This window comes from Camarhynchus parvulus, chromosome 2, assembly GCF_901933205.1.
Source record: "Camarhynchus parvulus chromosome 2, STF_HiC, whole genome shotgun sequence".
NCBI classification, from domain to species: Eukaryota; Metazoa; Chordata; class Aves; order Passeriformes; family Thraupidae; genus Camarhynchus; species Camarhynchus parvulus.
The window spans coordinates 82,717,665-82,741,026 of record NC_044572.1 but is presented as its reverse complement, the minus strand read 5'-3'; the positions used below and the strand labels follow the sequence as shown (position 1 = coordinate 82,741,026).

Below are 23,362 nucleotides of genomic sequence, written 5' to 3'. Positions count from 1 at the left end.
TTATTTGCTTATCCTGATATCCAAAAAGAACTTTGTCCAAACTTCTAATAATAAAAATAACAATATCAGCATACTGTGTAGCAACAAGATGATGTAAATGTCACAACCTATAAAACATACCATGTCTGTTCTGGTAATTTGCTAAAATAAATTCTTTTTTTTTAATAAAGTAAATTATTTTTTCTTGTGTGTTTGTGAGCTGTGTTGAGCTTACACACAATATGATTTAATTTATACCATTTGATTTGTATTTTAGGAAAAGACCACGTGCTCCACAGAAGTTTTTTTGTTAAGAGGTCCCTTTTATTTGATTACTACCAAGTAAAGCTAGGGAGTAGTGTAGTGATGCTCTTATGCAGTGATGCTCTTACCTGCTGTACTTGGGGCTCGCTGGAACCACAGATGTGGAATGAGATACTCAGCCGAGGTGATCCGTGTGTAAAGGTCTGTAGGAATAACTGTAGCACAGTAGTGACCAACAGCAGTGATGGGAACACCAGTCCTCATGCTCTGAGTCAGTTCAGTCTCAGGCATCTCCAACTAATTTTTCAGTTGTTTGCTAAATTCTTTTTTTCATAGCTTTCTTCTCTGAAACCAGAGGGAAAAATAACAGATCACCTCATTCAAGTTCTTTAGGGCATGCTATAGCAATGAACCCATGAATGAAGTAGCATAAAAGAAATAATAATAGCATGACTTAAGAGTTAAGTTAGAGATGCCTTGAAAAAGAAGTTCAACACTACAGTATTTAGATTTCTTCTGGCAAAAAATATCAAAACCAAAGAACAGAGCCTTGGTGTGTAATTACATTGCTGCCACAGAAATGCATATTGATTGCTGCAGTTCTTGCTGATTTCTTTAGCAAGTTTTATTAAAATTTTGAACAATGAACAAAGATGTGTTAAATGAAAATGCACGTAAGATTTAGGGGGTATGGAAGAAATGGAATCATCCTGATTTTAAAGGAGTAGAAACAAAACTGCTTGCTTAAACACAGATTTTCAAAAGGGAGTTGACACACAAAGCTGCCCACTGCCCATTCCAGGACTGTAATGACCCCTGGTAATGTATTTCCAGCAACTTAGTAGCAAGATATGAGAAAGGTCATAATACACTTTTATGAAAGGTAGAGACAGAGCCAAATAAACACTTACATGATGATTATAGAGAATACTAAAACTCTAGTAAAATAGCAACAGGAGCAACCATCTCTCCATCTCTGGGGATCTAGAAGTCCCTACTGTTCCCATCCTTGCTCTCCCAAGTATTTTGTGACCTGCAGCAGCACCCTGTCTTCTTTAATAGAAGTAGCAGCTGCTCCACGCAAATCCCAGATCCTCTGTTTGTAGCAGCAGAGATGTATCTAAGACAGTGCTTGTTAATGTCTTTCTCTTGTGATGTTGCAGTACTAATTCAAATATAATAAAGCCCAGGAAGTTCTCTTTTCTCAAAATTATGTCCTCAGTTAGAAATCATTATCACAAATATTTGATATCTGAAAAATTGTCTCCTACTTATCTAATATTCACATTGTGCTTAATATAATTATTTCCTTACAAAGTGAAGATCTACAGGTGTGTGAGCTAAGCACAATAGTTCTTGAGACCAGCAGTGAATATTCTCTTTTCTCTTGCCAATATTCTGACTGGATTGCAAGGAACAGTATCCCTCAGTGTGAGCATATAAAGACTCTGGGACACTTTTTTGGTACTCAGTGAATAAAAAGTTTCAGCCATATATTCACGTGAGTACTCAAAATGCACAGCTAGACAGAGTAATAAAATTGTGTGGGCCAGGGTGGCAGGAGCAGGCACTATTATATCATGAATTTATGTTTGCAGAGCACTTTGCAGGTGAACTCCAGCTCATCTCAGCTGAGCCACGTATCATCTTGAATGTGCTCACACAGTCTGCCTATCTCAAAGAACTCCTGGAGCTGCAGCCCAACATCTTAGAAATATGGACTGCCTCAGACAGAGTTTCCTCACATTCTCCTGCAAAACAATACAGATCAACTTGAAGTGAATTCTTTTTGAAACCTCACTAAGAAACAAAGTTTTGTAGATGACAAAGCATGTGCATTTACAGTGAAAGGGTAAAGAAGCTAGATCTTGAGACAAGACAGGAGTTGAGAAGCAGATAAAATGACAGGGCAGCAGAGTGGATCACTGTGATAACTGTGATTATTATAGCTTGTTATTACAAATTATAATAGAGACACACAGCCAGCTATTTTCTTACACTTATTCTCCATAAGGCAGGTGGGAGCTGATTATGTGCCACTTAACAGCGCCACATACTTGTGTCACCCAGCAGCTGTAGGAAATAAATCTGTAATTTTGAATCTTCATTAATGTACTTCTACTGTTCTTCTGTGCTAAACTTATTGTCTGAATGTATTAATCTAATCTACTCATGTCATGACCATCTGAGTCTTCCTATAGATCCCATGAATAACAGGTTTAAAACTAGTAAAATTCTCTTTCAAAAATGATTATTTTTTCTCTTTCTTTTCAGGTGTTTTTCTGAGAATAAGCCCTAAGCTCTGATACCCATGGATGCTGCAGAATTCCGCAAGAGAGGGAAGGAGATGGTGAACTATGTTGCGGATTACCTGGAGAAGATAGAGAAACGACAGGTGTTCCCAGATGTGGAACCAGGATACCTACGGCCCCTCATCGCAGACTGTGCACCCCAGGATCCTGAGAGCTTTGAGGATGTCTTTAAAGACATTGAGAAGATCATTATGCCAGGGGTAAGGAAAATGGAACTGTAGTGCAATGTTCAATACTGCATTTAGGTTTTCAAACACCTTAAAGAAAGTGGGGGTTTACCAACATAAGTACCCCCACTGATTAACTTTTAGAAGGCAGGAGTCAGCTTTACATGTTGAATATGATCTAACTAATGTTTTCCATTCTTCCTAGAAATAATCAAATCATTCTTTTGCTTCATGCATGGTTTACTTTGAAAATAATTCCCTTTCCTCCCTTGAACTGGTTAAGGCAAAACTTCATAACTTTCAGTTTCATGTGATATTTTTACTACTTTCATAGCACAGTAAATATTTTACAAAATAGTATTTTTATTAGTCTGCTGTGCCTAAAGTGTTTCTTCAAGCTGCTCTTTAAATGTTAAAATTCTCTTAGGAGACTTCTTTTTATTAGAGAGTTGACTAGAAAGGATTCTTCCCAATACTTGTTCTGTTGACTTACTCTCCTAAATGTCAGCTACTTCTCATAGCTTCTAAGGCAGACGACTACTGCCTAAATATTGGTCCTTGAATAGATCAGTATTGGACAGACAATGCAGAACTGCTGGCAAAACATCTGGCATTTGTTCAGGCCTGAAATTTTCTTGTTTTTCCACTCATGGTGCACCTTTTTTGTTTAAATATGTACTTGTCTCCTTAGGCCTCTAAGTAGCTTGAAGAGAACTGAATTATTAGCAAAAGTTAATCAGGAATCTCTCCTCTGGATCTCCTCAATAAGCACTTTGTATTTCTTCTCTAGATGCAGCTAGGTGATATGATTGTGATGGGACTGGACACCACAATCAAATTGACTTTAGTCAGTGTACTATGATGCCAATTCCTTTTCATTGACCAATGTAAATATTTGATATTCAGTATGATTTTATCTTGTTTTCCTTGGAGCCAGCCTGCTGTACTTTAACAGGCAAAAGCTCCACTGAAGTCAAGTGAAACCTTTGCACTCTTTTCAAAGATTTGAGGAGGAAGTCTTAAATCCAAGAGAATTAAATCAATGCAGATTAGATAAGAGAATTATGTCCAACACGTGCAAATACTTTAATTGCTGCTCATAGATATAATTGCCTTTTCTTTTTCATTGGAGGAAAATAGTAATATCTGTGAAGTAGAAGAGAAAACACTTTGAACACCTGAGAACTTTCAATAAAATAATGATGCATTAAGAAATAATAGATGAATCACTTGAGAGTAGAAAGTGAGACATTGAATTCCAATTATGTCATCAACATGTCATGTTCTCTCTTAACTAAATTGACTTTTCTTGATATTTATGTGCCCTGCAAACAAATTTGCTTTTACAAAGTGATACATTCTGAAGAAAAATTGTTCTATCCTAAATTTTTCCACTGGTGTGAAATGTTAGTGACACAAAGAACACAATAAAATTCCCCGTTCTTATAGTAATTCTGATTCTACCCATGTTGCTTATACTTAATTCCAGAGACTCACATGGGTACAGAACCACGAGGTCCTGTATAGTAAAGATTGGATGGTATCTCGAGATCATTTAGTCCATCCCCTCTGCTCAAAGCTGAGTCAGCTAGAGCAGGTTGTTCAGGACTATGTCCTGCTGGTCACTGAGTGTCTCCAAGGATGAACTCTGCTATCCTGTTCCAAAGTTGGATCACCCTCGCAGTAAAAAAGCTTTTTTTTATGTTTAAGTGGAATTTTCTCTATTTCAGTTTGTGCACATTTCTTATTGTCTTGTCACTGGGTACTTCTGAGAAGAATCTGGCTTCATCTTTACACCTTCCTGTGAGATGTTTATACATGAACAAGGTATCCCCTGAGCTTCCTGCAGGCTGAACAAGCCCAGCTCTTTCAGCTGCTTGTCGCATCACAGATACAGCAAGCAGTTGATCATCTCCATGGTCTTTCCCCGGAATCACTCCAGCATGTCTTTGTTCCTTGTACTAGAAAACCCAGAACTGGATGTAGCATTCCAGGTGTGGCCTTTCCAGTGATGCATAGAAGGGAAAGATCAACTCTTTTGACCTTCTGGCAGCAGTTTTGTTACCATGGCCCAGAATGCTCTTGGGTCACAGTGTTTGCTGCCAGGGTGCATTGCTGGCTCATGTTCAGCTTGGCCACCAGGTCCATTCCTTCTGAGCTGCTCGCCAGCCAGTTGATCCTGGCTCTGTATGGGGCAGGGGGTTATTTCTCACCAGGTACAGGCTTTTGCATTTCTTGAGTCAACTTCATGGGATTCCTGTTGGCCCATTCTGCAGGCAGTTAAGGTCCCTTTGAATTGCAGCATGACCACACAGTGTTTCAAACACTCCTCCCAGTTTTATGTCATCTGCAACATTGCTGAGGGTGCACTCTATCCCATATCAAGGTATTTAATGAAGTACTGGCCTTTCCTGTTCATTCTTCATGTGACCTAGCCTTGAACACTTCCAGGGATGGAGCACTCACAACCTGCCTGGGCAGTTGTTTCAGTGCCTCACCACCCTCACAGTAAAGAATTTTTTTTTTCAAATGTATAATCTAAACCTACTCTCAGTTTAAAATCATTCCCTCATGTCCTATCACTACATGTCCTTGCAAAACGTCTCTCTCCATCTTTCTTGTAGGCTCCCTTTAGGTACTGGATGGCCACACTTAGATCACCCCAAAGCCTTCTCTTTTCCAGGCTGAGCAATCCCAATTCTCTCAGCCTGTTCTCACAGGAGAGGTGCTCCATTCCTCTGATCACCTTGATATCCCTCCTCTGGACTCGTTCCAATAGGTCAATGTCCTCCCTTGTACTGGGGGTCCTAGAGCTGAACACAGCAGTCCAGGTGGGGTCTCACCAGAATGGAGGAGAGGGGCAGAATCCCCTCCTTTCCCCTGCTCCCCTTGCTGCTTTGAATGCATCCCAGGGCACTGCCTTCACCACTTCTTTCCTCTTGGTAAATGCTCAGTCCCACACCCTGTCCCACATTTTCGTCAGTTCCTCCACAGTTTCCTGTGTTAGGTAATTATCAATGCACTCCAGAACCCTCCTGACTGATCGTGTTCTGCTATGTTGTCTGTCCAGCAGATGTGAGGACTGTGACCTGTGAACGTGAGATTTCTTCCAGCTGTCTGAATGCTGCACTCATGTGCTTCTTCTGGTCAGGTGGTCTGTAGCAGACGCACACCCCCAAATATTGCCCATTTTGATATCTTCACCAGTCCTGACTCACAAGTTCTTGACTGGCTCATTGTCCATTCTTAGGCAGAGGGCAGTGCATTCCTGCTGTCCTCTTCCATAAAGGACCATCCTCTGCCTCGCCTTCCTGGTCTGACCTTCCTGAAGGGCCTGTCCTCATCTGCTGCAGAACTTCAGTCATGCAGGCAATCCCACAGCATCTCTGTGATCCCAGTGTAATCACAGCCCTGTACCTGCACTCAGCCTTCTGTTTCCTTCTGCTTGCTCCCCGTGTGCTGTGCCGCAGGTGCTTCAGAGAGGCACACATTTGTCTTGATTCCCGATAAAAGATGTGAGAGCTCCTCTGTCTTGCCCCTGCCCTAATGCTGCCCTCTCAGCACTTCCTAATTTATGTAGATACACTGGGGATCAGTCTGTTTAGCCTTAGCTTCTTTCTGAGTTCTCTCATGTCCACGTTATCCTTCCCCCTTTGCTTGCCTGCTTGGTCCATCTTCCTCCCTTGGTTGTGGGTTTCCTGTCCTTCCCTCATCATTCCTAGTTTAAAGCTCTCCTTACCAGGTTATCCAGCCAGTCTGCAAAGATATTTTTGCCCTAATTGTTCAGGTTATATTTTCCCTTTTCCCTTAATCTTCTTCCCGTGTTTTTCCTGACAAGAATAACATTTAAAAGTACATATAGTGTTTTTCATCTATAGCATTTACCCACTGTTTGACCAGGGAATATCTCATATCCATTTTATAAATAAAGAGCTTCAGAAAGGGCTTTTTCAGAAAGAATAAGTAATATGACATACCATAAACCCTTGTTTTGACTGTAAGCTGTTGGTGGCCCATAAGTGATTCTTGTTTCATTCATGTTGACATCTTTACTGTGTTAGTTGTGTTCAGATATTTGCTACTTATTGTATGACTAAAAATGTGAAAACGATGTTCCTTCAGATGGGCAGGGATCAATTAATTGTGTGAAATGATAATAATGCAGTATCTATTGCTGTCTTCACCCTGTAGGAGAAAAGCATTCGTGAGCAGTGAAACTTCTTTATGGAGACTTATTGTGAAATGTAAGGTAGACCTACAAAGGGCAGTCCACCTAATGATACTGACAATAATGGCACTAGATTCCTGATTTTAACACAGAGACAGAGGTAATAACTGCAGAACTCTGATCTCCACAGCAGGCAGACAGTAGGAAAGGATCACAGTCACCTTTCACTGTCAGATTTGCTTTGCTGTCCTTCTTTTTTAGAACCAAAAATCATCAAGTGTAGTTGTAACTGCAAATTGTGGTATTCAAGATGCTAATTTTCCTCACATTTGATCTATTAATCTATCAACTTTCAGCTGAAGTTAGTCAGCTGACTAACTACCACCTATCCTTAGTGTGTGGTAAAGGAAGACTATTGCTTACATCAAGCAAGCCAGGGAAAGATCCTTAGAAGAAATCTTGGAAATAGAATGTCTCTGAGAAGCACTAGAGTGGTAATTAGAGTGAACCCAAGACATTTGTATATCATTATTTATCAGCAGAGGGCAAAAAAACCAGGCATCAATTATGTCAAGCTCTTTGCAATATCTGACTAAGTGTATCTGTTCCAACATAGTGAAAAAAAAGAATTTTACAGCTGCTTCAAGGGATGGGGGAAGGGGAGGCAGGAGGAAGAAGCGCAGCTGCACTTGCCCCAGGGCTTTTAGCTTTTTTGTTTTGTGTGAGTGGTGCAACTGGAATCTGCTGTGTTTCATCAAGCAAATGGCTCCCAGCAAGCAGTCAGTTTAACTTGATTAACCTAAGATGAATGTCACAAGTCTTACAGATCACAGAGGATTAGAGCTGGGGAGATGAACAGTGGCAGCTCTGGCTCATTATGGACATCAGTGAAAGTCTGTGCATGTGGACCCTATTGGGGACCATTGCTTCTTGAATATTTTATGGTTTTCCTGTGGAGAGCCACATCCCATCCAGGTTTTTTTTTCTGATTTGTGAAGGAAGACATTTGCCACAAGATCTCTAAAAGTTCGTTGCAGCAAAGAAGGATATCCTGACTAAATACGAGATACAGCCGAAGAGGTTCAGAGTGGCTTGTCTTTGGATAACTGATTTGACAGGTTTCAACCTAGTGACCATTAAAAATGAAATCTTGAACATAGCAGGTACAGGGCTAGTTTAGACAGTGGAAAATTGTAATGGATAGGAGATGTTTTCATGTGAAAGAGATAGGCACATTTGAAATGGGTACACTGCAGCAGGGAAAGTGATACCTTATTCATTCTGTCAAGAGTTAAGGCAGTTTCCCCTTAGCATGGTCCACATCCCTTAAAGAAGAGCTGGTTGTTGGCATGAGGAAGGTTAGAAGATTAGAAGAAACAGATTATTTGCAGCATGCAGAATAGTGTGGTACAGCAATCCCTGAGTTAGCTCTAGAACCAGAAACCTTATCACAGACTGGGAGAGAGGAGAGTACAAGCTAAAATTCATCAGAGAATGAATGCAGAACAAAACAGCACAGAAACACTGAACTCAGGCAAGAGAGAATATATAGTTGTTCTATCCTCCAGCTGTAACAGAAGAATTCTAATATTAAGAAGGAAATAAAATGATGTAAGAAAAGGCTAGCCTTCAATAACTCAGCAGCCTCTAGACTTCCAGCTATGAAAAAAAATCTTACACAGATCTGCTGAATTCTTGCTTACAGCTGTGGAAGCACTTTTTTCAAAAACTTGCCTTTTTGAATGTAAAAGCTGTTTTTGCCAAACATATCACATATCACATTATTTCCACTGAACACTGCTGTGTGGCTGTGCATTTCCTGCTTCCAAATTTTATTAGATTGGAGTTGTGGAGCACTATAAAGTATCTCTCAGATCCTTAAAATTGCTTGGATGTTACATAAGAGAATTCTAAACATTGCTTTGGCAAGAAAATTGACTACCATTTATGCAGTTACCATGTTGTTCTCTCATATTAGTTCATACAAAGTGGAATTGTATGTAAGTCACAACTTGTAAAAGGGAGATGAGAGTTTAATTTTCTACAGAAGGTATTGTATACTGGGATGGGTTGTTTCATTTTTTGGTGAGGAGCTGTTTGGTCAGATTCGCTGCGTGAGAATTAAAAAACAATATGAGAGTGTGGACAAGAGAATTATGTGGATTTCTGCTGCACTGAAGACACTCTTCCTATGTCTGTTGCATGACAGAGATGGAAAACCAAAATACCAGAGAGTCCTTGATGGTAGAGACTCAAGAGCAGTGAGCCTGAGCTTGCACAGAAGCTCAGGCTGCCATGACCCACACAGTTCTTGTGTTCTAGGAAGAAAAATGGATAACTCTGATTTTGGAGCTGTTGGGGGGTTGGGGCGAGAACTTACTTATTTTTATTTTGAGTAAAAGAGAGATAATAAAATCGTAAAAAAAACAAGGTAAGTTTTTCTAAAAAATAGGTTCCTCTGTTACAGCCAGCTAGACAACCTGTTGGCTTGTCACAACCTCTAACTTTTTTGATTTTGTGACAATTTGTTTCTGCTTCCTGTATTTGTTAAAAATAACTATTTTCCACTTATTACAGGTGACTCACTGGCACAGTCCGTACTTTTTTGCCTACTTCCCTGCAGCCTCTTCCTTCCCAGCTCTTCTTGCAGATATGTTGTGTGGTGGAATAGGATGTGTGGGCTTCTCTTGGGTGAGTTTACTCTGGTGTGTGGTAATGGTGCTTCACCTTGCCAGAATTTTAAGTATTTCAGTAACATTGTACAATGAAATTACTGATTATTAGCAGTAAAGTCACAGGAGGATTTTTGTAGGTAAATTTCCTTGATTAACTAAGAGTTTTCACCTAGACAGCCTGAATGATTCCAGGAATAAAGGGCTATTTCCTCATACAAGTTTTGCTCTTGAAAAATCACCAACATTTAGAATTAGTGATAGCAATGCAAACATACTGGTAACCCAGTAATAAGTATGACTATAGTTTAGCAGCCATTGATGTTATTTATCTTCTCATCTGGATGAATGGAAAATTTTATTACAACCCCCACATTCATATGAGGTATACTCTTCTCAAAAGAGGCTGGTATTTGGTGTTGAGAAAAAATATGCAATATTCAAATCCTAGCTTTGACATTTGATAGTCATGGTTCTATGTAAGGCCTATTTTAACATTTTTTAGTACGTGTTAGAAACTATATGCACAAAATGGTCTTCAGGTCCCTAACTTGGCTGGTGACATTAGTGATCTAGTCTGTATAGCAAAAGGAAGAGAGAAAGAGAGAGAATTATTCTTGCTCTGGTAGATCTGATTTCTCTTCATGGTCTAGTGAGATTATTCCCTCTGCTCTATTTTTCAACACAGGCTGCAAGTCCAGCTTGCACAGAGCTGGAGACAGTCATGCTGGATTGGCTAGGGAAGATGGTTAATTTGCCTGAGGAGTTTTTAGCTGGGAAGGATGGCCAAGGTGGAGGAGTCATTCAGGTAAGAGGGGAAATGAAAAAAAGAATACAGATTGAGTTCGTGAAATCATGATTTTGTAAAATCTTTATACTAGGACACTAATGAAGGAAATATATATTTTTTTTGCTGCCACATGGGTTCCTTCAAATTTCAGAAAGACTGATGGTCTGTGAGAATTCTGTAGGTGGGCAGGATCATTCATGAAAGTAATGCTGATGTTTTTAGAGCAGCTGATTTCTAAAACACTTCTCAGTGAAGAATTGTTAGTAGTTCAATTTAAAATTTAGGCTTGAAATTCAAATCACAATTGTGTAGGATGGAGACTTTAATTTTTTACTCAGTGAACTAAGGTTAGAAGTCTACCTTTTATATGTGCAATTTTTTATTTCAGTCAGTTTCCAAAGAACATTGAAGATAGACTTTGATAAATAGAAATAGCTGAATGTAGTAAAAAGTATATAAATTTTTGCCAAAGAAGTTGAAATTTCTTTAAGTTTTTCTTATATAACAAAAGGAAATACCAGAATATTATAATAAAGTGAAGAGCTGTTTAAAATGTGAACCTAAGAAGTTCTATCAACAGATAAGACAATTTTGAGACTACACTGCATATCCAAACCAGAAAAAAGTCCCCAATCTTTGACATTGCTGAATGAAACTTACAATATCTGAGCAGGTAACATAGACAATAATGAATATATCATCAATGGGCAATCTTGGTCCTAGATGGACTTGCACCTGTACCAGTATACACCTATACCAGTGTATTTCCAGTATAGTTCTTTACTCATCTGCTTGCTCTGTTAGTATTTTTATCATTACGATCGCTAGGGAGGGCTTTATGTTCAAGAAATCAAACTTCCCTAATGCATGTAGCAGCATCTATTTTGTACCAGTCAAAGCAAGCAATTATGCCTGATTGTTATCAGCAGGAAATATTGCCCCTCCAGGCTGACAGTGCTGGATTGCCCATAATTTTCATCAGAAACTGGTCATTTTCAGAATCGAAAGTGGGCTCTCTGTTCCAGCTTATGATGCAGTCATTTGGGCTGCAGATCTTCTTGCCTTGCTCTTGAAACAGTAATGATCCAAGCAAAAGAGCATGAGGCAAAGACAACGTGTGTGAAAGTGCCAGTCATTCTGTTCCTAAATGCCAAGTAATTATTGTGCTATTGGGTAAAACTGAGCCTGTGAAAATTGCCTCTTAATTACATTTGAAAGTCTATGTCAATATGAAGCACTTTGTTGTTCTGTGCAAGATGACACTTCAAAATGGCAAAAGATGAAAGAAAATTTCAGTTCAGAGCTCTGGTGGACATAAACATCAGCTCTTGCTGATATTTCCTCCGCCTCTTGAGCCTGCTTGCCATGGCAACCTTTGTTTGCCTGTGGTAAAAGCAAAGGTATCATCATCCTTCACTTAATGCAGAATGCAGCATTCAAGAGGAGAAAAAACAGCTTTCAAAAATAAGCGAGAAAGCAACTTTCTTCCTGAAGTTTGTAACCTGCTGCTCATTCTAGATAAATTGCTGGAAAGTGTACCTGCTTTGAATTTTAAAGAGTTTTCTTGCTCTGCAAAGAAAAAGTATTTTAGGGGTGAGACAAAATTATATTTGGCCTGGCAAAGAACGCCGCTGATTTATCTTACTTGTCAGTTAGCCAAGTAGTTCAAGAACCAAGGCAGTTTTTTTTTTTCCCTCAAAATATTTAGCACAAGACTTTGGTGCCAAGTGTATAGAAGAGCTTTGCAAACCAAGCTCTGCAAGCAGTGTAAAAAGCTTCAGTGTAAAAAAGGTGACTAAGTATAAAAAAAGTCATTTATGGAAACTGAGGCAAGGGGGAAAAGCCTGTGTCTATCCTGAGACGTCCAAAAGTATTTCCAGGTTGCTGGATTCAAGTACCTTTAGGCTATGTCCCAGCAAAATTCAGGAGGCAAAATTCAGCTGGGCAGTAGGCCCTTGTCTTTTCATCCTTGTTTCTGTAAAAGGAAATTCATACAAGAACTGTTGTATACATTGGCTACGCACCAGCATAGATGAAGAGCCAGGATATCTTGATGCACTCCATAGGAAGCAGAGGCTATCCTTCAGCCTAAATCATTTGCCCACCCAGCCAGGCAATCACCAGAATAGTGGGGGCCTATATTTCCAGATCTCAAATTAATGCCTTAACCTCTTTAATTTCTTACAGCCATTTCCTTTTATGTATTAAGGCCTATTTTTGTAATATGTGTATTCCATTCATATCCTGGAAATGCACTAACAGTGTAAAATTTACACTAACAGTGCAAATTTCAATTCAGCTATTTTGAATTTTTAGACAGAAAAATGAAGATTTCTCCATGTTCTGATATTGTGATGAGAGCTCTGTCTGGCTACAGACCATACACAGAATAACATTATTTAAGGAGATTGCGAAATTATGTTTTCTGTAATTAATAGACCAAATTTGCTTTGTGCCTTGCCTCCACATGGAAGTTCTACCTTACTTGACCAAAAGGAGTAATTGTATCCTAATTCCATACTGTATCTGTAATAATTCCCTCAGTTACCATAATACTGTATGCAGCAGCAGCAGGAGGTATAAAAAATGCACAAAAAATGCAAACTAGTGCACAAAACTCTCCAGCTTGTGTTTATGCCTTGGGGTCTACATTCATCAAATCTCACACTACCAAAAAGGCAGATAAAATATATTCATCATTGGCAATACATTCAATGAATGCTCTGGGACTGTCCTTTTCCCGAATTACTCCTTTGAATTTGAGTTGGATTGCATTCATTCACTGTTGAGATGTTGACTTGTGTAGAAGGGAGCTTGGTCTCATATGAATAGCTCAGCCAACTTCAGTGTAGGAGAAAGTCTGAACACACTGGAATCATTCTCACATATTAAATCTGTCAGATCAGGCTCATCTTCAGGGAAATAAAATTGCTTTCCAAATATTTAAACATTTGTTGTAATTAGCAAGTATACTCAAGTCTTCAACAGAGGTAGGAGAGAATTTTGGTATAGGACAAGAAACATCACTCCAAAATTAGTTTGTTGGCACTGGGGTTATTTCTGAGACAAAGATACTAAAATTAGTGACTCTATTCAGAGCACTGTTATGATTCACATGATGTTTGATCAACTTTGAAAGTACCTAAAAACTTCATCTTGCTTAGAGACTCCCCAGTACATTGAAATTTATGAACATGTATTTATAAACTACTACTTATAGTTTAAAAGAGTAGTTTAGGGCATGTTTCAGGTGCATTTTCAAGATGAAAACTGTAAAAAGAATTTCTGGGAAGTTGTAGTCTGTGAAATTTACTAAATAAAAATAATAAATTGATACAAAAAATTATTTTTGTTATCACAGAGTATCCAAGACACATTTTAAACTGATGTTTTGTGAGTCAAAGTGCAATTTAGAAGTTGTCTGTCACTGTTCCTTTCATCTTTGTTGGTGATGAAGAAAACATACATAACTAATACTTCGAAGTGCAATTAGCTATATTGAATCATAGCAGTTTTGTTTTTCAGTGTTTTTTTCTCTTTAAGTCACAATAATTTACTTGCCCAAGGTAATTCTAATATGAAAGAAGGTGTATAATTAGGCATGTGTCTTGATAGAAGTGAGAGCTGGCATTCAGGTTGTGATGGAACTTAGATGTGCAGAAATCCAGAGTAACAGATATCAATGGTTACTCTGACATTGTTATGAATTAAGAGCAGACTGGTGCCTGGTTTGAGAGCCTTTTCACGTACATTTAAGTCTTTGTGAGTCCAATTTTTAGCATTTTTTCAGCCTTGGTTGCAAGGCTGTTGCCTAAACTTAGCAAGCATAGAGATTTAAGAGAAAAGGCAGAGGCATTGGGAAGGAGGAGACCAAGATCAAACAGAGATTCCTCCCTTGCTGTCAGACATATTTTTAAAAAACATAAGATTGCGCAGTTTCTCATCTGCATTTTCTGTTAACTACTTCACAGATTAACACAGAATGAATGTTGCTTTTCTTCTTCTGCAATGTTTTCATTTTGAATCTTCCCTCAATTTATCCCACAGGGAAGTGCAAGCGAGGCCACCCTGATTGCACTGCTTGCTGCAAGGACAAAGATTATCAGACAGGTGCAGTCAGAGAAGCCTGAGCTAACAGAAACAGAGATCATGGGCAGGCTGGTGGCTTATGCTTCTGATCAGGTGAGTACCTCTCATTAACTTGGAAACACAGTGTCTATACTTAACAATTTCAGCCATCTGAATAGGCAGGTGAATTTAGCATAAACTCTTTGGATTGGTGACTATTTGATTTTGGTTGTTTAAATCTTACTGTACATCATAAGTGTGTTCCACAGGGTCTGTATTGGGATCAGTGTTGTTGAACATCTTCATAAATGACATAAACAAAGGGATTGAATGCACCCTCAGCAAATTTGGAGATGACACCGAGCTGAGTGGTGCAGTTGATGCACCTGAGGATGGGATGGCATCCAGAGGGACCTGGACAAACTTGAAAATTGCTCCATGGGAATCTCATGAGGTTTAACAGGACCAAGTTCAAGGTGCAGCACCTGGATCAGGGCAATCCCCAGTACCAACACAGGCTAGGGGATGAACAGATGGAGAGCAGCCCTGCCCAGAAGGACTTTGGAGTGCTGGTGGATGAGAAGCTGGACATGAGCACACAAAGTGTGTTTGCAGTCCAGAAAGCCAAAAATGTCCTGGGCTGCATCCAAAGCAGTGTGGGCAGCAGGGCCAGAGAGGGGATTCTGTCCCTCTGCTCTGCTCTGCTCTGGTGAGACCCCACCTGCAGGGCTGCAGCCAGCTCTGGGGTCCCCAGCATAGGGGGGACATGGACCTGTTGGAGCAAGTGCAGTGGGTGGAATCAAGATGATCAGAGGAATGAAGTGCCTCTTCTATGGGAAAAGGATGAGAGAATTAGGATTGCTCAGCCTGGAGAAGGGAAGGCTTTGGGGCCATGTAATTATGACTTAAAGTCTGTATGAAAGACATTGAGGGACTTTTTACAAGAGCATGTATAGGACAAGGGGGAATGATTTTAAACTGTGAGTAGGGTGATTATATTAAAGAAATTATTTGCTGTGGGGGTGGGAGGCACTGGAACAGGTTGTCTATAGAAGCTGTTGATGTCCTACCTCTGGAGGTGTTCAAGGCCAGGATGTATGGGGTTCTGTGCAACCTGGTCTAGTAGAAAATGTCCCTGCCCATGACGGTGGGATTTGCACCAGCTGATCTGCAAGATTCCTTCCAACCCAGGCCATTCAATGATTCTGTGGTAAGTGAACTGGAATGTCATATGTGCTTTCATAATATAAAGGATAAATATCCAGATGTCAGTGTTAAACACCTTTATAAAGAGCTTGTTTGAAGTAAATAAGGATAATTAAATAAGATATTAATTTCAGTCATGTTTAGTAAGTCTAGGGTACCTTTTGTTACATCCAGTCTTCTGTGTCCATCTGTGCACACAGTATTTTCTTCCTCCAAGCACATGTGCAAGCAGACATCCTCTCCCTATATGCATGCATGGGTACAGATGCCTTTATGCAGAAAAACCTAATGCATGAATAAAATCAAATCAGTCACAGTACTTGAAGAAGTGAAAACTTTTTTTCTTTTAAAAAAGAAAACCTTTAAGATATCCATCTGCCAATCAAACTAAGAAATCTTGTAAGGAAACAGAAAACATAATCCTTGATTTCTGACTGTGAGTGGTATTTAGCAGACTGAGTTACACTAAATTCTCAGCAGGCCATGACTAAGAGAGGCTTTTAATGTTAATGAAAACAAATTCTGCTCATGTGAGTTCTGCTGCTGCTGTTTCTGACACTGTAATCCTACTGAAGGGCCATGCAGTGTTGTTTCTCTTATTATGTGTGACATTTTATTACCTACATGTCAACGAGACAGAAAAAAACCCTCTCTTAGTACTTACTGTTTATATTAAAGTAATATCGGATGTGCAGAGTAAAATGGCCAGGTTTCAGCCTTACTTTAATTTACTACTAAGTGTATGTTAGAGAGCACTGTAGAAGTTAACACCACACTTACTCTTTGCTAGTGGGAAGAGGGATTACTCTTGCGTGGTGAGGAGATTCAAGACAAGAAAATATGAGAAAAGATAACTGCTTTCAAGAGGCACAAAGGATATTTATCCTTTCTTTTTGTTTGTTTGGGACACTAAGGTCAGTATTGCACAGACCACCAGTCCCAGAGCTCCGACCAACCCAGTGATGCACAAAACCTTTTACTTGTTTTGACTTTTTTGTCCCATATAAGAGGCTGACCTGAAATGAGGACTGACAGGCCTTCCTGCCTACTGAAGGTCAGAGGATCTTATGTTTACAGAAGGATTTGCCTTAAGATACTGCTGACCTTTCCAAGCAGATTGTTGCCAAGCTCACCATTCCTTCTGCATTAAGAACAGACCTGTGTGACTCATACGCAATAATCCACAAAAGAAAGTTCAAGCCATTCTGTGGAAGGGAAAACCATTCACTGGTAGAGCCCAACAATACCAGAGTGCATCTGGAAAAGAATCTTGCTACAATTTTTGAGTCTTGATGAAGCAATTTAGGGATTCTGACTGGCTAACAACCTCAGTGTATTATTGGAGTTTGCTTATTTTCAATTCTAGTATAAAGAAGTTCTAAAATACTTTTTTCATTGTACACTTGAATGAAGTATGGTATTGCTATGCCACACACCTTGTTTTCCACTTAAAAAGTTATATTTCAAGTCTAGGCTTCCTAATTTTTTCAAGTTGGTGCCTAATTAGTTACCAAAGTACATTGAAAAGGGGCACTACTGAGATACAAATTAATGGTACATCTGTCTTTAAAACATATCATTCCAGAAATATGTTTAGCTGAAAGGCAAAAACTTCATCTAGTCTAGTTCAACAAAATTCTGGATTGCCATTTTTGTGATTATATGCTAAATTAAAATAGAATTAATAAGCAGTCAGGCACTGGTAAGAATCAACAAGGAGATTGTGAATGAGAATAGTCATGATATGAAAAGGTGAGGCATTTTTCTCTTTCAAATTAATGATGATTAATGAAATTATAGAAGGTAAAATAGCTTTTCTGTTTGCTTGTTTTAATCATGCTTTAAAGGAGATTATTTTATGGTTAATGTACCTCTCATTGTTAAGGGAGTTTTTATTCCTGTTATTATTCTATTGTACTTCACAAATTTATGAGAATTTCTTAGTGATAACTATTTTTAATTTACAGAGATGTGATTTTAATTCCCCTGAAATAATATTCTTTTAGAAAATAAATGAAGTGAATTTTAAATAAAATAACATATTGGGAATGATCCTTACTTGCCTTAAAAAGTGAATGAATGATCAAACCACAATGCAGTTAGTATGTAATCAGGAAAAAATGGTTGTGTAAGAAAATATCTGTCTGTACCATACTGTGACATGTATAATTTTAGAGTTCAGAAAAGCTATACACCATAAAAATATGCTAGCAAGCACCTGAATCATTATCAGACAAGAGGATCGTCTGCATATCTTTTGATTGATCTAGCCCCAAATCCTGAAACTCTACATCAATCCTACCACGTAAATTAAAGCTCTCGTTAAGGTTAATGGAACCTCTTATCTAATGTGATCATGACAATGGTCTCAAGGGTATGTCAGGGTTGCTATTAGTTTATTTTGTGTATGTGTGTATTTATGTATATGTAGATATATATATATATGTGTCCATCTACCTATAGGAAAGTGGAGAAGTATGTATCTATTACATATGATCAACAGCCCTAGGATCTCAAGTATGGCTTTACTTGAAAGGACTTACTTTTGTAGTTTGTAAATTCAAATGAACTTACATTCCAGTAAAAGGTATTGGTCTTAAAACTTGCCCATTTCCTTGTAGGCTCATTCATCTGTGGAAAGGGCTGCATTAATTGGCGCTGTGAAGATTAAAAATGTTCCTTCAGATGACACATTTAGTGTTTGTGGTTCAGCCCTGAAGAAAGTTCTGGATGAAGACAAAGCTGCTGGTCTTATACCTTTCTTTGTGAGTACTGGGTTTTAACAAATCAGTGGATTTAATGTTTCTGATAAGATGCTTTTGACATGAATAGATGGCCTCATCCCTAACAGAGGCACTGGTAGGCAGCTGGGCTAGAATACTAAGAGATGTTCAATGAGTGTTCTTCACATACCTTTTTGTGCAGAAGGAGAAAATAATTTGAGTAGCTGATTGCACGTCTCAACAAAATGATGTTTGGGGTCAATTTTGTAGTTACATGTAGCCCTGCAGAGTTTAATGTCCTAATTCCTGAATTCTGAACTGTTTACCTTTATTTTTCAGGTTTCCAGTTACAAATAAAACAAGTTTAAAGGCAATAAATTAAATTGTGCTAGCTCAAGCTCAAGTGTCTTCAAGAAACAATAGTTTCCTCTTGATAGTACTTTAGCAAAAAAAAATAAACCTCCCTAATATATCCCAAATATCATGAAGATCAGATGCAGTCAGGTACTTATGAGTAAGTAATTAATCTCCAGCAAGTGACCTATAGAGAATGCAGCTGTGGAAACTTTAGGTGTCACTATTTCTTCCACAGCAGGGCAGAAAAGGCAAATATAGTTATGTCTCAGTATCTTAAACTCATACTCCCCCAAGTTTTGACACAGAATATTGTTAGATTAGATAAAATTCTAAAGTGTGGTTCTACCATGATAAGTACCTGATCAAAAAGAAAAATTGCTTATTCATCAGATCTGCTCCTCCTGCCAGTTCAGAATACTGTTATTACTTTAGGTTAAAACAAGATTTTGCCATTTGGTTTTTTTCCTATGAAGTAAGTAACTTCTGTTGTGGTTTTGTATACCACCAACAAAATTCTTTGCTTATTTCCAAGCATTATGCTCTACTAAACTTGATAAGGACCACAGGCTACATAGATTTATTAAGGGGTATAGCATGCTACAGAGAATATGTTTTTAGTGGCCTCCACTGAAGAAAAAATCCTCACACAACTAATTTAGAAACTGAGAACTTCTGAAATGGGATTTTTTAAGAGATTCAAAAATAAATCACTTTCTTTACAGAAAAGTCATGTCCGACAATGGTTGTTTCCTTTTCTTTCATGTTGTAACATTTTGAAAAGGGATAATGTGACTTAAATTTCTATGAACTGTTTTCAGAAGAATTAGAAGATTAAGCTTGCTTATACTTGTGGATTAGTGCCAAATGGGACAAAGAAGCTTAAATTTCACCAGGCTCTTTTGAAAATATAATCTTTTTACTCTTCTTGTTATTAACCTTTAGAGAATGTTTTTATGTAATATGAGGATGACTAGAATGAGAAGTGGTTTTCATATGTGCAGAACGCTGCTAATTTCAGTGAGTCCTTAGGATGACCAAGCACATCCTGTCAATTACTTTATAATATAACAAGAATCTGACTGAGAAAAAAAAGCATTTCTAGGGATTCCAAAAAGAACTTTTTTCTGTGAGACGCACCTATTGAGGTGAAGATCAAGCCACAAGGCATGGTTTACTTCTCTGTGTTATGAGAAATATGTGTTATCCAGCTCATAATACCTTACACAGTATCCTGTTTCTATATCTCACTGTTAATTTTAAATAATTACAAGTACAGCAGGATATCACATCTTCATGCAGTAACTATAAATGTCTTTTTTCCTCAGCTTTTGTCCATTAGCAGAAAAAAAATGCAACTTGCCCCTCATAAATATTCAGGCCTTATTAATTTTTCTATGCATACAAGAGAAAAAAAATTCTAATTTATGTATTCAGTGACACATTTACAAAGAGTGATTTAGCTGCTGTTTTTCTTCCTCTGTTTGTTTAGCTGTGCAGCTTTCAAAGACAGCAGAGGCTCTGCCTGAGTTAATACAGCCTGTATCGAGTCTTCCACTTATTTGTATACATAAAATATGCCAGCTTTAGCTTAAACTAGATCTCATTATCAGTATGGCTGGCCTCTTAACTCAAAAGGTGTGTTAATTCTCTGTCATGCTGAGCAGCAGTCCATGCACTGTATTAGTGCTCCCTGTTTTGGCTTGCAGATTTCAAAGGCCTTTCCATTTCTTTTGTTCTTGAGTAATTTGGTGCTGTTGTATTTTGTTCTGGCGACAAAGATATGCACATTGCCAAGGAAACACCTTAGCCACTTGATTCCTTGTCTCCCTGTATTCACTGATCCTTCACTAAGGGGAGTGATTCAACATCAAAGCAACAAGTTTGATGGAAGAAATTCTGCCTGAAGAGACTCGTGACAGCAGCGACATCATTCCTAATGAAGATGTCTTGTTTGCATCCAAGCTGCTACAGTCTCTCTTAGAAGCATGAAAAGGTTTTGTAAGGGATTAAAAAGAAAACACAAGTAAATTGCAATGCCTTATAGGCATGTTCCTCCTCTTATTGTTAATGAATAAATGAAGAATCATTATACTGAACTTGATAGCTGTGCTTTCCCTGTAAAGGTGAGTGGAGAATCAGGGTCAGGTTTGCTTGATGTGAAACAGGTTCTGTCATTACAGCAATCTGTTAACAAAAGGTTTGCTTTTCACATACATAGGATTTGAAAGTCAGCCTTTTTTTGGGGAGAGGCATTATATATCTTTATAAGGAATCTTTGCATTCCTACCCACCATCAATGTCCTGTAGCACTAGTAATATGTATAGCATTTTGTTAAGTAAAAGCTTTTGCCACCAGGGTACCCTGATCTCTACTTTTTTTAAATTTCTTTTATTTCTCAGTTCAGACTTGTGTTAATTCGTCTCTTTCAAAATATTTTTGCAGAAACTGAAACAGAGATATTTTCATATAGCAAAGCAAGCAGACTCCACAAACAAAGCACTTAACCATGTCAGGTGTTGAGGCACTATAGTTGCCACAATTTACTAAGGAGTCATTTCCCAGCACAGATGATGTGCAGCCCTTCATCTGGCCCCAAGTTAAGGGGGAGCTTTAAAGCACATGCTGAAGTCATGTCCATTCCATTAACTGTAAACACACACTGGTGGTTAAACCTGTGTGTAAATGCCTCTCTCACTTGGGCCCTGTGCTCCCAACTTGAGACAGGCCTCTGTGTTGGCAGAATGTTGGCTGGGATGCTCAAAAGTGAACTTAGACCACTAAGTTAAGCACTCCTAAATTCAGATTGAGTGCCCACTGCAGTCAAGCGTAGCTCACCTAAACGTGTGTAGGTGGCCTGTGAGCTTTTTGCTGTCTTTCCTAAGTCAGCACTGACAGATTGCAGCTGGTATATACAAGGTACAATATACTTCAATGACCTCAACCAGTATAGAGCTGCTACAACACAATTGTCTGCTGCCCAGCATGAAATCTCTCTGATTTTAAATGAAATTACTCTTCTGAATGTGATCCACAGGATATTAAGAAGCAGGCTTTTTGTATCCAGACTCAAGAAACAATAAATCAGAATCAGACTGACAGATGAGCCATCTTTTCAGTAGAACACTTAGATCCTGACCACAGATTTCCATTTGTCTGAAGAAACATTCTTCAGACACGTACAGATGTCTAGGTTGAAGTTTCTTAACTCACAGTTTGTGAATGATTGCTGTTCTGTAAAATACTGAATGGTGATTTTGAGAACTGTTGCAGTTTTCTTCAGGCCACAGACATTCTCATGAGTGCAAGCTGGAAAGAACTGAATAGGAGAAAATAAAAACAATATGTGAACATTGAAAGTTCTGCCTCATTTTAGTTATTTGCAAAGGAAAAGCTTTGTGGTAGAACCATGCAAAATGTGTCCACATCTTTTCAATAGCTGTAGGAGGTCTTCCAGTTGAAAAGATTGAGAGTAATTGCTCTCAGGAATCATAAAGATGCATATATGTTTCCTGACATAGCTCTCCATTTCAGGAAAGTAATACATGAGATGACTGAGTTAAGCATTTTAGCTGCTTTGTATTCACAACCAAGGGCTGCGTCAAATTTGAAGTACACAACCTGAAAAGGAAAAGGCCTGCAGGCTATACTGAGCCATCAGTCCCATTTCTGTGATGCAGTCTGTCCCTGCCCTTTGCACAAATGTGATTTTTCTGGTGTTACATAGGCTACAAATTGAGTTAGATTCATTCTGTAGTACTGAGGCGGGGTAATGAGAGTCCTAACAAGGGCAGATGGTGTCACTCTAAGTGGTTTCTGAGAATTAAAACAAGTAGCTTTGAGGCTTAAACACCTGCAGAGAGGAAAACAAAATTATTTTAGAAATTGAGGTATACTTTACAGAATAAGCCATTATTTAAACAACTAAGCATATGTTTGAACTCATATAATCTCTCAGTGAAAAAAAACATATTTCTTATCCTGATTAGGAGAATACCTTAACTGCAGTACAAAACTAATAACAATAATGTGTAACTTTTTGTTATGAAATTTCCATCATTATTTTAATTGCTGGACTAACCAAGGGGATTTCACTCTGATCTTGTCAGAAAATTCATACCATATTACCATAAAATATATGTGTAAAAGCAGAATTAAGTCTATAGTGCACTCTTTTTATTTATTTCCCAATATATGCATATTCCTTATGCATATAAAAAAACTGGCATTTTCATCATGGTATCCTCCATTGTGAGAAATATATTTTCACTCCATACATATGTACCTTCTTGGGAAAAATTGAGACCAAATTTTTTCCTGCTATTTAAAAAAATACCCTGCAATCTTTTCAAAGCAGCCTCTATCAGTGGGTGATTAGTCTTCCAGAGAATTCTTAAATGTGCCTCAAGGCACTTCAGCTTTCTATTCTTCTGTGTCTCAGGAATAGGGCCCAGTATAGATAAAGATGAGATTATCTTGAAGGAAAAATATGTTAGCTTATGATTTTACTAACTATATACATACAATTGCTTCTCAACTGTATTTGTTCCAAACTCCGGTTCTTAGTAGCTTAGTATAGAAAAAATATTGAATTGTCCCTTTTTTATTTTAATAATTACTTTTTTCAAGTTTTTCTGGGACAGAATGTTTATTTCTTG

At 38.3% G+C, this 23,362-nt stretch overlaps 1 protein-coding gene across 1 annotated transcript in view; it reads left to right on the top strand.

Annotated features, from left to right (window-relative positions):
* DDC (dopa decarboxylase) overlaps positions 1-23,362 on the top strand; it is a 52,182-nt gene that overhangs the window by 3,168 nt on the left and 25,652 nt on the right. Inside the window, exons 2-6 of the mRNA XM_030971653.1 lie at positions 2,518-2,755; positions 9,468-9,581; positions 10,251-10,370; positions 14,400-14,534; positions 18,248-18,391. Of these exons, the coding sequence (XP_030827513.1) occupies positions 2,555-2,755; positions 9,468-9,581; positions 10,251-10,370; positions 14,400-14,534; positions 18,248-18,391 (714 nt within the window). The 5' untranslated portion in view covers positions 2,518-2,554. The remainder of the gene's footprint in view (positions 1-2,517; positions 2,756-9,467; positions 9,582-10,250; positions 10,371-14,399; positions 14,535-18,247; positions 18,392-23,362) is intronic.